The following is a 14,689-nucleotide window of genomic DNA, read 5'->3' as shown; positions in this document are numbered from 1 at the left end:
TCAGGATGCTGTTCATCGACTACAACTTGGAATTCAAAGTACATTTATTAAGAATGTATGTATGTATACATTATACAACCTTGGGATTTGTCTCCTTATAGGCAGCAACAAAACAAAGCTACCTCAAAAGAACCCATCAAAAAAAGGACCTTCATGCACCCAATGTGCAAAGAGAAAAAAAACATATCAATACCATTATCCCCTTAAAACCAGTCAATAAGCTTCAAGACCTTGGGCTCGTCACAATACTTCCTTGTGCAATTGGATCCTTTGTTTCCTCTCTTGTGAATCCCTGTCAGTTCATATTGGCAACAACATCTCCTCCACGATCTCCATCAGCACAGGTGCACCACAAAGCTGTGTGCTTAGCCCTTGTTCTACTAGCTTTACACTTATGACTGTGTGGCTAAATTCAGCTCCAATGCTATACTCCAGTTTGCAGATGATACAACTGTTGTAGGCTGAACTAAAGGTGGTGACAAATCAGCATATCGGAAGGAGATTGAAAATCTGACTGAGTGGTGATATAACAACAACCTCTTATTCAATGTCAGCAAGTCCAACTAGCTGATTTATTGATTTCAAGAGGAGGAAACTAAACTCCGATAAGCCAATCCTCGTTGGAGGATCAGGGGTGTAGACAGTCAGCAGTCTTAAATTCCTCGGTACTATCATCTTGGAGGGCCTGGCCTCGGCCCACCACGTAAGTGCAATTATAAAGAAAGCACAGCAGCGCCTCTTCTTTATGAGTTTGTGAAGATTCTGCATGAATCTAAAACTTTGACAAACATCTACAGATGTGTAGTGGAGCATATATTGATTGGCTACAATCACAATCTGGTATGGAAACACTAATGCCCTTGAACTTACAGAATCCTACAAAAAGCAGTGGATATGGCCCAGTCCATCGGTGTAAAGCTCTCCCCATTATTGAGCACACCTACAAGAATTGTTGTTGTAGTGAAGAAGCATCCATCATCAGGGACCTCCATTACTTAGGTCATGCTCTCTGGATGCTGCCATCAGGAAGAAGGTCCAGGACCCTCAGGACTCACAGTTCCAGGTTAAGGAACAGTTATTACTCCACAACTGTCAGGCTCTTGAGCCAAAGGGGTAACTTCACCCAGCTTCACTTGCCCGATCATTGGAATAGTTAGTCCCACAACCTATGGACTCTTCACCTCATGTTTTCAATATTAATTGCTTATTTATTTATTATTAATTTTCTTTTGTTTTTGTATTTGCAGTCTGTTGTCTTTTACACACCGGTTGAGCACCCAGGATGGTGCAGTCTTTCATTGATTCTGTATTGGTTATTATTGTATGAAGGATTTACTGAGTATGCCCCAAGAAAATGAATCATGGGTTGTACATGGTGACATACATGTACTTTAATAATACACCTAATTTGAACTTTAATTTCTATATTTCATCTACAACATCACCGTTGTTCTTTTTTAAGGAACACACATTGTTCCTACAAGCAGCTTTTCCTAGACTATTTGTAACAAGAAGTCAATATTGTAAACTTATTTTCATTCTCCTTTGTAGCTTTCACGTGTAACTGTATTTGTTTCATCAACTGTTCTCAGTATCTCCCCCTATTGCCAGGATCGACTAGAGCAGGGGTCCCCAACCATTTTTATGCCATGGACCAATACCATTAAGTAATGGGTCTGAAGACCCCACGTTGGGAAGCCCTGCACAAGAGCATCTTCCTCAATGATACTGCTTTTACTTTTCTGATGCCCTCTACATGTGTGACATGATTATGCATTCTGCAGTAAACTTCCTTTCCAATAACTTCGACAGGATCAGGGCTTCCCATATTCTCCCAATGCATATATAAAGCATTGCTCCACAATGATGACCAATTTAAAATTTATAACCGAATTCTTGCCAAGTATATTGCATATGTTTATATTTTATATAAAACAGCTGTAGATGCCAGCAGGCATCTTGCCACCAATTCCTTGCCAAAGCTGTGCTGAAACAGATACACAGAGGATGAACAAGAAACTAAAAACAAACTGGTCATCTGGGACAGCCTCTGGTCCCCAAAAGACCTGACCTAATTAGGATGGAGAAAGGTCTGATAGGGAAGGAGAAAATACTTCCTAGACAAGTAATGGAAAATCCTCAATCAAATCTCGCCACCAGAACCATCTTTAAAAAGGGATGGCAATGATTTAATGCAGATTTCACTGCATGTTTTGACGTACATGTGATAAGTAAATCTAAATCTGAAGATATTCTCGAGATTCTGCACTTTAAAGTTGCAGTCACCAGCTTGAAGAAGAACGGCTGCTCAATCCTGATTAGTTGATACCAGGTAGAAAGTACAAGTTTGTAATCACCCTCACACTAAAATAAATGTACAGTCTTCTCCAAATAATTATTTAGTAATTTTTAATAATTATTTTAATGTGCTTGTAAATATCAAGGGAGAACTGATTTGACAGCAAATGCCAAGATATTTACTTGACTGGCAAAGTTTAAAGCACAAACATTAGGTGGTGCATTTGATATCACAATCCAAATAGAAAGTTTGGTGTAACATTGGTGGCTGCAGTTATTTTGACTCGGTATCAGATATATGCTAGATTGCTGTTCCACTCCGCGCCTTGCGGCGCATCGGGCGATAATCTTGCTATTTCTTTAGCATTTATCTGTTTTTGACGAGACCGAGTTGCTAGCTCAATGCTCAACCTAGCACAGATGGAAAGCATGCAAGGGGCCGCTGGATTCGAACCTGGGACCACTCGCCTTGAAGTCCGGTACAGATGCCACTATACCACTGGCTAGCTATCTGTTAGATTAACGAAGGAAAATATACCAGAAGGAGATACGGGTGTACTTGATTTTGTTTTAATTATAGATCTGGTAAAATATGTTCAACAATGAAAACATATGCATTCTGCAAGTCGCAAAATCACTTCAAAGTGATTGTTTCTGATTTCACCAACTTTGATTTGTAGTCTATACTATCAGGATATATTGAAATTCAGATTTACTTTGAATTCCTCACCAGTTCAATGCCATTTTTTTTCATTCGTCTGCAGGACTTGAGGTAAGTGCGAATGCGTTTTCTGGCTCGCTCCTGAAATTCTGGGAACTGTCGGCTGCATGACTCAATTATAGCTTGAATCTTTTCTTTGGGCTGTTTCGAAATGGGAACCATTCGGTCAAGATTTTCATCCACAAACAGCCTCACAAACATCTGTTGGCAAAAGAAAATATTAGAGTCAGAAATGCTGATCTGTAGCAATGAAGTCTTTGCTCACAGAATGCACAGGTTCATGTTGTTTTGTTTAAAGTTGAACACTGTCTACATTTTCCTCTTTTAACTGTAAGCTACATACTAGCGCATGGTCAAGCAGGTAGCAACATACAGTCAGTATAATTATAAACTGGCTGTTAGAGGAATAAATATCACAAAGATTTTCTTTTCTCTACCAGGAGAGGAAGCTCCCAAACTGATACAGCATACCTTGGAGCTCAACAGTATGGAAGTTAGCCTACCTTTGCACCAATCCAATATTGAGGGGATATCCATTATACACTTTTCTCATACTTAAAAATTAAAATTCATAATGCTATTACATATTCAGTGATTACCTTAACATAGTTTTTACTTTACATAATAGCAAGCTTTGTTAATCCAAATTTAACATAGCGGGTCTTCTGGAATCTTTGAGAAAAGACATTGTAACAGTATTTTTTGTGGAATTACACACACATGGCTAAAGCTTGTTGGTAAGTAATATATTGCCCATCTTTAAATTAGACAGCAAAATCTCAACAATCTTTACGTACAAACATCTTGCCCTGAGCAAGATGAACTACTTCAAGACATGCATAACAGTTCTAGCAACCTGGGGTATGTTCCATTCACCTCGCATCATCCATTTTTACTACAGCTTTATATTCAGCTCTACTACTTTGTTCCTACATTTTGTATTGCCTCAGTCAATTTTAGCATGTAGAGTCAGTCTTACTTAGCCTTCACCTAAATCTTTACATTACCTCTCCACAAGTTTTTTCGACTCATACCTATTAATTTGTAGTTGTCAGTTTTCTGCAATGCATGGCCAGCCTTCTGCAGAACATTGCCATGATCATTTACGAATGTATTATCAGAACTAACAACATTGTAGGAAATGCTGCAAACACAAGGAACCAAGGTAGATACACAGTTTGCATTTTCCTGTCTTCATATCAATAAAACGTTTAACCCAATTAATTTAACGTTAATTGCCTGGACAATGGACTTCACCTGTCTTTGGCACTCTAACTGGGTACTTCATTTTGCTATTATACTAAATCAAGCATAATCAAAAACAGTGAACTGGGACATCTGTCCTTTAAAATACCATGAGATTCTTCTGTTTAAAACATTTTAAAACTTGACCTGGGTAATTAAGCAGGCAGCTGTCATATCACCATGGGCAGGGATAGGAAACACAGCAGACAGCAGGGAAATTGTGTTAATTAATAGTGGTGGGGTAATGGCCGTTCACCCAACCTCAGACACACTATGGGCAGCAAAGGTATAGAGGTCCCAAAGATAAAGGTGCCTTTAACCACAATCTCTCAATGCGAAGATGCCTTGATTTTGCATAGTGCTGCCAGCATTGAGCTAATTAATACATTAAAATAATAAGGAGAAATTTCTCACTGAGAGTTAAAACAATGATTGTAGGTTGCAAACTTTAAATCCAATTTCTGTCATTACCTAATTAATGAGCACTGTTCATGTTGATGACAGCACAAAGCACAACAAGAAAGTGACACTCGCGTTAGGGTAAACCACGACTGTAAGATCGGCCCCATCTATCGATGTGTAGGATTTCAATATATAATGGGTGTAATACTTCCAGTTATACTCAAAATCCCTTTGATGAACAGGTCCACTAAAGATGCAAATTGTATGCAAACATGCTGTATACAAATACATGGTTCTATTAATTCTTCTTCCTAATAGAATTTTAGCAATGAGAATGTTGGGGCTTCTAATCTAGACTTTTACTTTCTTTTTCATGTAATGAGCACTTTGTTGTCATTCGTTTAATATTTTGGGAAAGTTGGTTACAGAGATGGAGGGAAGCTATAAAAATAATTCAGGATTTTTAAAAAGGTTGGTCTTCCTTTTTAGTGTGGGCTTTAATTCTGGTTATGTGTTATTTTCTTGATTATTGTACGTTCTTCGCCACTGGTAGCAAAGGAAAAATATGTATATTATGGTATGTTTTTCATCAGAATCTAAATAGCTGAAAAAGTACGCACTATTGCAAGACATGAAAAACCATTAAGTTAAATCCCTTGTGTTTAAGATAATGTTGTGCATATACAAACCTTTAGAGTATCTAAGATACTTCATTGTTAACAATAACACTAACATTACACATTACTGTTGTTAATGATAATTTTGTTTTCCTTTTGTTTGTTTTCATACTACTTATTTGGCTGTCATTTTTTTTGTTTTTTGTGACTCATACCCACTCAATGATTTACTTTGCCTTGCAGAAACCACCTCTTCCCTCTGCACAACTTAACTAACAAACTTGTGCATTAATGAATAGCACAACTAGTAGAACCACTGCCTCACAGAAGAGAGCTCTGTTCAATCCAGACCTACGGTGCTCACTGTGTGGAGTTTGCCTGGACGCCATGGTAGCACAACAGTTAGCGCGACACTATTACAGCACAGGACATTGAAGTTCAGAGTTCAATTCTGGCATCCTCTGTAAGGAGTTTGTACATCATCCCCGTGGAATGCATGTGATTCCTTCCACATTCCAACGACGTATCAGTTACTAGGTTAATCAGTCACTGTAAACTGTCCCGTGACTGGGTAAAAATAAAATCCTTCCTTTCATGGAAGAAGGGGCATATTGATGAGAATGAGAGAGAATAAAAATAAATGGGATTAATGTAGGATTAGTGAAAAATGAGTTGTTGATTCAACAGATTCAGTACTATATCTCACTCAGACTCTATGACTCTTATCCAATTTGCTATTTGTTATTTTTCTTAATGTTCTGGCCTGATTCCACTCACTGCATCATCACAGCTGCATCTTCATCAGTCAAACCCTAAGCTTCCTTCCTAAATCAATCTAACTCTCTATTCATTCTCTCTCTTTAAGATGCTCCTTTTAGGGCAACTACTGAGGCATATGCCTAGGTGAATTCACACAGTATTCAGCAGGTCAGGTGACATCAGTGGAGAGGAATAAACAGTTGATGCTTCAGCTAAGACCCTTCATTATAAGTTCTTGCAGCATGCAACTCCTTTTCGTAAAGTGCTGCAAATTGCATTACATATTATGCAATCATCAGACAACATCCCCACTTTTGACCATGAGATGGAAGAAAAGCTATTGTTGAAGTAGATTGGGGTGATTTAAGATCAAGTTTAATTATCATTCAATCATTCATGAATACAGCCAAATGAAACAGCATTACTCTGGGGCTAAGGTGCAAGACTCAGTACCAACAGCCATACAGTGTACAAGGCATATATAGCACATATAAATCAGCAAACACATATAAGATATCAGTAAAATGCAGTCACGCAAAAAATATAGTCAAGGAGTCTATGAATGTTGCAGCAGTGTGCAGTCAAACACAATACAGCTTGTCTTCTGTCAAGTGAACAATGGGGCGCAGCACCAACTACAGCTTAGGCACCATGCCACACCGCTCCTGGCATTCTGGAGGAGTGCACTGACTCCAACGCCTCTTTCCTGGGCAGATGTAAACAGACGACACCGCGGCTTGAGGTCTAAACTTCACTTCAACTGAGGCCACATAGCTTCCCCACCATCTGTCAATAAATCAGTGAATCAAACTTACAGCATTCCACATTATCAATGTCCAACAGGGTCTTCTGATCACAAGAAAAGCAACTAAAATTACCACTTTTTGTTAGACTGCACACAAACTCCTCCATCGCCTCTCTGACACAGACAGTAGCATGATCCAGACCAAGTCCAACTCCTTCAGTTTCTCTGCCAACGAACAACTCACTGATGGGCAGAATGCTGTTCTGAGTGAAGTGATATAACTGACCTGATTGATTATGAACCACATCTTGTGCAGGGTGTAAATCTAATGTCTGTGGCCATTGACTTCGATCTTACCTTGACTATTTGATGTCACACAGGGTCAAATGTTGACCTCATGTCAAGTTCAATCTCAACTCAGCTTCAACATTAAAATATAGAAGTTGGAATGGGCCATTTGGCCCTTTACCCTTGTTGCTTCATTTAATAAGATTGTGGCTGAGCTTTTACCTCAGAAACACTTTACTACTTCCGTTTCCATGATTCACTTACTATCCAAAAAAAACACTTTTTATTTTTTATTTACTCAGTGAAATGAACTCTACTGCTGTCTTGAGTAGAAAACAACTGAGAGTCACTACTTAGTCTCTTAATTCTATTCTTAATGGTGGACTTCTTACTAATATTATGACCCTGCATTCTAAACATTCCAACCCAGGTAAAGATAGAACATTACGGCAACGTACAGACCCTTTGGCCATGATATTCTGCCAACCTTTTAATCTACTCTAGGATCTATCTAACACTTCCTTCCAATTTTCTTTCATCCATGTACCTATCTAAGAGTTTCTTAAATGTCCCTAATGCATCTACCTCTATCACCACACCTGGCAGTGAATTCCATGCATTCACATTACTCTCTGTAAAAATCTTACCTTTTACATCCCCCTACACTTTCCTCTAATCACCTTAAAATTATGCCCCTCAGATTAGCCATTTCCACCCTGGGAATAAATTGTTGGCTGTTCACTTGACTATGCCTCTTATCATCATCCCTGCGTTTAACCAAAGGGACTTTGTAAGTTTTTTGTAAGTTTCCATATGTCAGCTCTCATCTCACCCCATCCCAGAAATCAATTTGCCCAACCTCTGTTGCACTTTATGTGTCCCATATATGTTGTTGGGGAATTGCATAATATCGTGTATTACCAAAACGCATGCTGGAAGAATTCAGCCTGTCAGTCAGCATTTGTGGAAAGGGAAACCAATTGAAATGTTTTGTAAATAAATCTTCCTCAATAATACTATAGGTTTAATCATACCATGGCCCTATTTTGCCTTTAGTTTTCCAGAACAATTTTTCTCATTCAATCAAAAATTGATTGATTGAGAAAAATTGTAGTTAATGATCAACATCATTGGGGTGCCATGGTTGTGTGCGGTTAGCGCAATGCTAGTACAGGTTGGGGTGTCGGAGTTTGGAGTTCAATTCCGATGTGCTCTGTAAGGAGTTTGTCTGTTTTTCATGTGACCATGTGGGTTTCTTCTGGGTGCTCCGGTTTCCTCCCACAATCCAAAGATATACTGGTTAGTAGGTTAATTGGTCATTGTAATCCTGTGATTAGGCTAGGGTTAAATGGTAGGTTGCTGTGTGATGTGGCTTGTTGGGCCAGAAAGGCCCGTTCTGCACTGCATCTCTAACTAAAACAAATAAATAAACAGAAGTATATGGAGTAAGGTAGATGATCTTATGGCGCAGTTAGAAGATTGACAGGTATGATGCTGTGAGATCTCTGAGTCATGGCTGAAAGAAGAACACAGTTGAGAGCTTAACATCCAAGGATACACATTGTACCGAAAGGATAGGCAGGGAGGCAGAAGAGGTCGGGTGGCTCTATTGGTAAAATCAATGAAATCAAATCTTTGGAAGGAGGTGACATAGGATCAGAAGATGTAGAATCCTTGTGGTTACAGTTAAGAAATTACAAGGGTAAAAATGATGAGAGTTATATACAGGCAATTGAACAGCAGCCAGGATGCAGGCTACAAATTACAACAGGAGATAGAAAAGGCATGTAAAAAGGGCAATCATGGGGCATTTCAATATGCAGCTAGATTGGGAAAAGCAGGTTGGTACTGCACCTCAAGAGAAGGAATTTGGAGGATGCCTATGAGATGGCTTTTTAGAGCAGCTTGTGGTTAAGCCCACTAGGAGAATGGCAATTCTGGATTGGGTGTTATGTAATGACCCAGATTTGATTAGGAAGTTTAGGGTAAAGGAACCCTAAGGAGACAGTGATCAAAACATGATAGAATTCACCCTACAGTTTCATAAGGAGAAGATAAAATCAGCATTACAGTGGAATAAAGAGATTTATAGAGGCATGAGAGAGCAACTGGCCAAAGCTGACAGGAAGGGAACACCAGCAGAGGTGATAGCAGAACAGCAATGACTGGTGTTTATGGGGGAAATTCAGGAAGTGCAGGAAAGATACAAATTTGTGAGAAATTAAAGGATTGGGAAGGCTTTTAAATCCAATAGAAGGCAACTAAAAATAACCATAAGAAGGAAAAAGATGAAATATGAAGGTAAGATAGCCAACAATATCAAGGAGGATACAAAAAGGTTTTTCAGATATATGAAGAGTCAAGGAGACGAGAGTGGATATTGGACCACTGGAAAATTACAATGGAGAGGTAGTAATGAGGAATAAAGTAATAGCAGATGAACTTAATAAGTATTTTGCATCAGTCTTCACTATGGAAGACACTAGCAGAATGCCAGAAATGCATGAGTGTCAGGGGGTAGAAGTGAGTGTGGCTGTTATACTGTGGTGCTTGGGAAGCTGAAAAGCTTGAAGGCAGCTAAGTCACCTGGACCACTCGCAGGGTTCAGAATCAGAATCAGGTTTAATATCACCAGCATAAGTTATTAAATTTGTTAACTTAGCGTCAGCAGTACAATGCAATACGAGATAATAAAGGAAAAATAAATAAATAAGCAAATCAATTACAATAAGTAAATACGTGCTTATTAAATAATTACATTAAAAATATTGCAAAAGAAAATAAAAGTGAGGTAGTGTTCATGGGTTGATGTTCATTTAGGAATCAGATGGCAGAGGGGAAGAAGCTGATCCGGAATCACTGAATGTGCGCCTTCAGGCTTCTGTACCTCCTTCCTGACGGTAACAATGAGAAGAGGGCATGCCCTGGGTGATGGGGGTCCTTATTGATGGACGCTGCCTTTCTGAGACACCGCTCTTTGACGACGTCTTGGATACTATGGAGGCTAGTACCCAAGACGGAGATGACTAATTTCACAACTTTCTGTAGCTTCTTTCAATCCTGTGCAGTAGCCTCCTATACCAAACAGTGATGCAGCCTGTCACAATGCTCTCCATGGTACATCTGTAAAAATTTACGATTGTCTTAGGTGACAAACCAAATCTCCTCAAACTCCTAATGAAATACAGCTGCTGTCTTGCCTTCTTTATAGCTGCATCAATTTGTTGGGACCGGGTTAGATCCCCAGAGATCTTGACACCCAGGAACTTGAAATTAATCACTCAAGAGGTAGGTAAAGAGATTGTGGAAGCATTTGTAATAATCTTTCAAGAATCACTCTATTCTGGAATGCTTCCAAAGGACTGGAAAATGCACATGCCACTTCACTCTTTAGGAATGAAGGGAGGCTGAAGAAAGGAAATTAGAGGCCTGACTTCAGTGGAAGAAGTTGGAGTCTATTATTAAGAGTAAGGTTTTGGGGTACTTAGAGGCACATGATAAAATGGACCAAAGTCAGTATGGTTTTCTAAAGATGAAATCCTGCCGAATGAATCTGCTAGAATTCTTTGAGGAAATAACAGGCAGGATAGTCAAATGAGAGTCAGTAGTTATTTATTTGGATTTTCAGAAGGCTTTGGACAAGGTGCTGCACAGTAGACTGCTAAACAAGGTAAGAGCCCATGGTATTACAGTGAAGGTACCAGCATGGGTAGAAGATAGGCTGACTGGCAGGAGGCAAAGAGTGGGAATAAAGGGGGCCTTTTCTGATTGGCTGCCAGTAACTAGTGGTGTGCCACAGGGGCATGTGTTAGAACTGTTTCTTTTCACATTGTATGTCAATAATTTGGCTGAAGGAATTAATGGCTTTGTGACCACATTTGCAGATGATATGAAGATAGGTAGAGGTGCAGGTAGCTTTGAGGAATCAGGGTGTCTGCAGAAGGGCATAGACAGATTTGGGGAATGGGCAAATAAGTGGCAGATGAAATATAAAGTATTTGAAAAGTTCATGATCATGCACTTTGACAGAAAGAATAAAGGTATGGCATATTTTCTAAATGGGAGAAAACTCAAAATTCAGAGTTGCAGAGGGATTTAGGAGTCCTTGTGCAGGATTCCCTGAAGTTTAAATTGAAGGTTGAGTCAGTGGTAAGGAAAGCAAATGCAATGTTAGCATTCATTTCCCAAGGACTAGAATACAGAAGCAAGGATATAATCCCAAGGATTTATAAGGCATTGGTCAGACCGTGCTTGGAGTATTGTGAGCAGTTCTGGACCTATCTAAGAAAAGATCTGCTAGGGTCCAGAGTAGGTTCCCGAGAATTATCCCAGGAATGAAAGGGTTAACATATGAGGAGCATTTGATTGCTCTGGGCTTGCACTCACTGGAGTGTATAAGAACAGACAGTGGGGGGCGGTGGGGGGAAGGATATTATTGCAGCCTATCGAATATTCAAAGCTCTAAACAGAGTGGAGTGGAGAGGATGTTTCCTGTAGTGGGGGGGGCGGGGTCTAGGACCAGGGGACACAGCCTCAGAATTGAGGGATGTCCATTTAGAACAGAGATGAGGAAAAATTTATAAAGCTAGAGGGTGGGGAATCTGTGGAATTCATTGCCATAGACGGCTGTGCAGGCCAAGTGATCGGGTATATTTAAACCAGTGGTTGATCGGTTCTCATTAATCAGGGTGTCAATGGTTATGGGAAGAAGGCAGGAGAATGGGTTTGAGCTGGATAATATATCAGCCACGATGGAATGATGGAGCAGACTCGATGGGCAGAATGGCCTAATTCTGCTCTTATGCCTTATGATCTTATATCAGAGCGGAAAGACAATAGGTGATAGCAGTGGCGAAGCTGCAGAAATGGAAGAGGGTTGGGGTGAAGAGGGTTGGCGGTGTATTAAGGAACAAAGTGCAGGTGAGGAAGGCACCCCTCCCCCCTGGGGAGCAGGCACTCTGTGAGGAAGCAGGTGAGGAAGACCGTGGCCAGAGTCAACGCTTGCAAAGCCGCTGGGCCCGATAATGCACCAGGTCGAGTTCTGAAAGATTGCACAGCCCAGCAGACGGGGGTACTGACAGATATATTCAACATCCCTCTGGAACAACCCATTGTCCCCTCAGTTTTCAAAGTGGCAACCATCATTCCAGTGCCAAAGAAGGTAACAGTAACCTGCCTAAATGACTATTGTCCATTGGCATTAACATCATCCACTATGAAATGCTTTGAATAGCTGGTCATGGAACACATTAAAGCCTTTCTCCTGGCTACACTGGACCCTTGTCCAGTTTGCTTATCGCTCAAATCGATCCACTGATGTTGCAATAACCTCTGCCTTCCACTCTGTCCTGTCCCACCTGGAAAATGGAGTCTCATGTGCCAGACAGCTGTTTATAGACTTCAGTTTGGCATTCAATACCACCATACCCCAGAAGCTGTTGGGGAAACATCCTTGCTGGCTCTCAACACCTCCCTCTGTAATTTAATAATGGACTTCTTAACAGAAAGGCCATAGTTAGTCTGTGTGGGCAGCAATGTCTCTAGTCCCATTACACTGAGCACTGGCACTCCCCGAGGCTGTGTGCTCACCCCGCTACTGTTCACACTGCTGACACATGACTATGTCATTGGGTCCAGCTCATACCATGTCATCAAGTTAAAGGATGGCACAACAGTGGTTGGCTTTATCAAGAACGATGACGAGACGGAGTATAGAGAAGAAGTGGAGTGGCTGGTGGATTAGTATGAGAACAACCACCAAGCCTTTATGTGGAGAAAGCAAAGGCAATCATTGTGGACTTCAGGAAGGTGCAGACAAACCTTCCTTCTCTGCAAGTACATGGCTCTTCCACAGAGAAGGAGTTAAAGGCACGAAGTTCCTGCGAGTTCACATCCCAGATGACCTCACCTGGCCCCTTAATATCAACTCCCTGAACAAGAAGGCACAGTAGTGCCTGCACTTCCAAAGAAGATTGAGGCAAACAAGGCTCCCACTGCACACCCTCCCCACCCTACATCTTAACTGCGTTTTACAGAATCAGAATCAGGTTTATTATCACCGGCATGTGACGTAAATTTGTTAACTTAGCAGCAGCAGTTCAATGCAATACATAATCTAGCAGAGAAAAAAATAACAATTAAAATTTTAAAAAGTAATAATATTAAATAAACAAGTAAATCAATTGAGGCACCACTGAGAGCATCCTGACCAGTTACATCTCCACCTGTTATGGGGGCAGTCGCACATCGGACCGGAAATCTCTACAAAGGACTGTGAGAGCAGCCAAGAAGATCATAGGGGTCTCGCTACCATTCATTAGGGACACTTACCAGGAGCGCTGCATAAGCAGAGCCCTTAGTATTACTATGGATTTCACCCATCCATCCAGCATCTTCTTTGACTTCTACCATCAGGCAGAAGACTATAATGCATAACAACAAGAATGATCAGGATGAGAAACAAATTTCTTCCCCCAGGCCATTAGGCTTCGGAACTCCCTGCCACATCATATTTAGTTTGTTCTGGACCTTACAGTTTGTTACTTATGTGTGATTCAACTAGATGTTATCCCTATCTTCATAAGTTATCATGTGTTTTATGTGTTAGGTGTACTACTGTGCTTTACACCCTGGTTTGGAGAAATATCTCATTTCTATGTACACTATGGTTATATACATTATATACACCTATATATTTAAATGATGATAAACTTGACTAAGAAGTTTCCTTGCCAAGTCTATTCAACTTAATTGCCAAAATGCCATGTCGTTATGCAGTCATTGTCACATATTCCTGTGAGGTAGAATCTTTAAAATGTGCACTTCAGTGTATGGAAGCAGAAGAGACTGTAGATATTGAAATCTGGAGCAACACATAAAAGGCTGGATTCCACTGAGCCACTGAGGCCCTCCAGCACTTTCAGTGTTGCTCCAGAGTAATGGCATTTGTCATAAAGATATTATTGCCCCCAGTCAGGTGTTGCCTCAAGCTAGAATATCACATATCACTTCTCTTTAATTCTTCTTGTGGCATTTGTCAAATCATGCTGCACTTCTTCGGTCTGAAGAAGTCGAACAAATTTTAAAAGCTGCAATTACTGGAAATTTGAAATAAAACTGAAAATGTTGGAAACACTCAGCAGGTGAGGCAGCATCTATGGAAAGAGAAAGAGAGTAAATGTTCCAGGTCGAATCCCTTCTCCATATAATATAAATCAGCTGAGACAAGAAATATGATTGTTAGTAACAATGATTTTTTACACCTATCAGATAATGCTTTCATCAGCACATTTGCCTTGATAACCTCTCCAGATTATATCAAGATTAAAAAGCAACAGTAAATAACTGGATTACTTTTTGAGGAGTTTTTTTGATTTTATTTATCTTTGATTTGCTTTGTTTTTATTTCTTGAGGAAATTTGGTATGTCACCAAGACCATAAGATATAGGAGCAGAATTAGGCCACTTGGCCCATCAAGTCTGCTCTACCATTTCATCATGAATGATCCATTTTTCCTCTCAGTCCCAATCTCCTGACACTCTCCCCCTCCTCCCACTCCCATATCCCTTCATGCCCTGAACAATCAAGAATCTATCAATCTCTACCTTAAGTAT

General features: G+C 40.2%; 1 protein-coding gene across 3 annotated transcripts in view; it reads right to left on the bottom strand.

Moving 5' to 3' along the window:
- The window catches only part of nol4lb (nucleolar protein 4-like b), a 348,974-nt gene that overhangs the window by 72,053 nt on the left and 262,232 nt on the right, over positions 1-14,689 (bottom strand). For all 3 annotated transcript variants that reach the window (XM_063041305.1, XM_063041306.1, XM_063041307.1), the window contains exon 9: positions 3,029-3,220. In XM_063041305.1, coding sequence (XP_062897375.1) covers positions 3,029-3,220 — 192 coding nt within the window. The remainder of the gene's footprint in view (positions 1-3,028; positions 3,221-14,689) is intronic.

Source organism: Mobula hypostoma, chromosome 2 (assembly GCF_963921235.1).
Source record: "Mobula hypostoma chromosome 2, sMobHyp1.1, whole genome shotgun sequence".
NCBI lineage: Eukaryota > Metazoa > Chordata > Chondrichthyes > Myliobatiformes > Myliobatidae > Mobula > Mobula hypostoma.
This window is presented reverse-complemented; position numbering and strand designations above follow the sequence as displayed.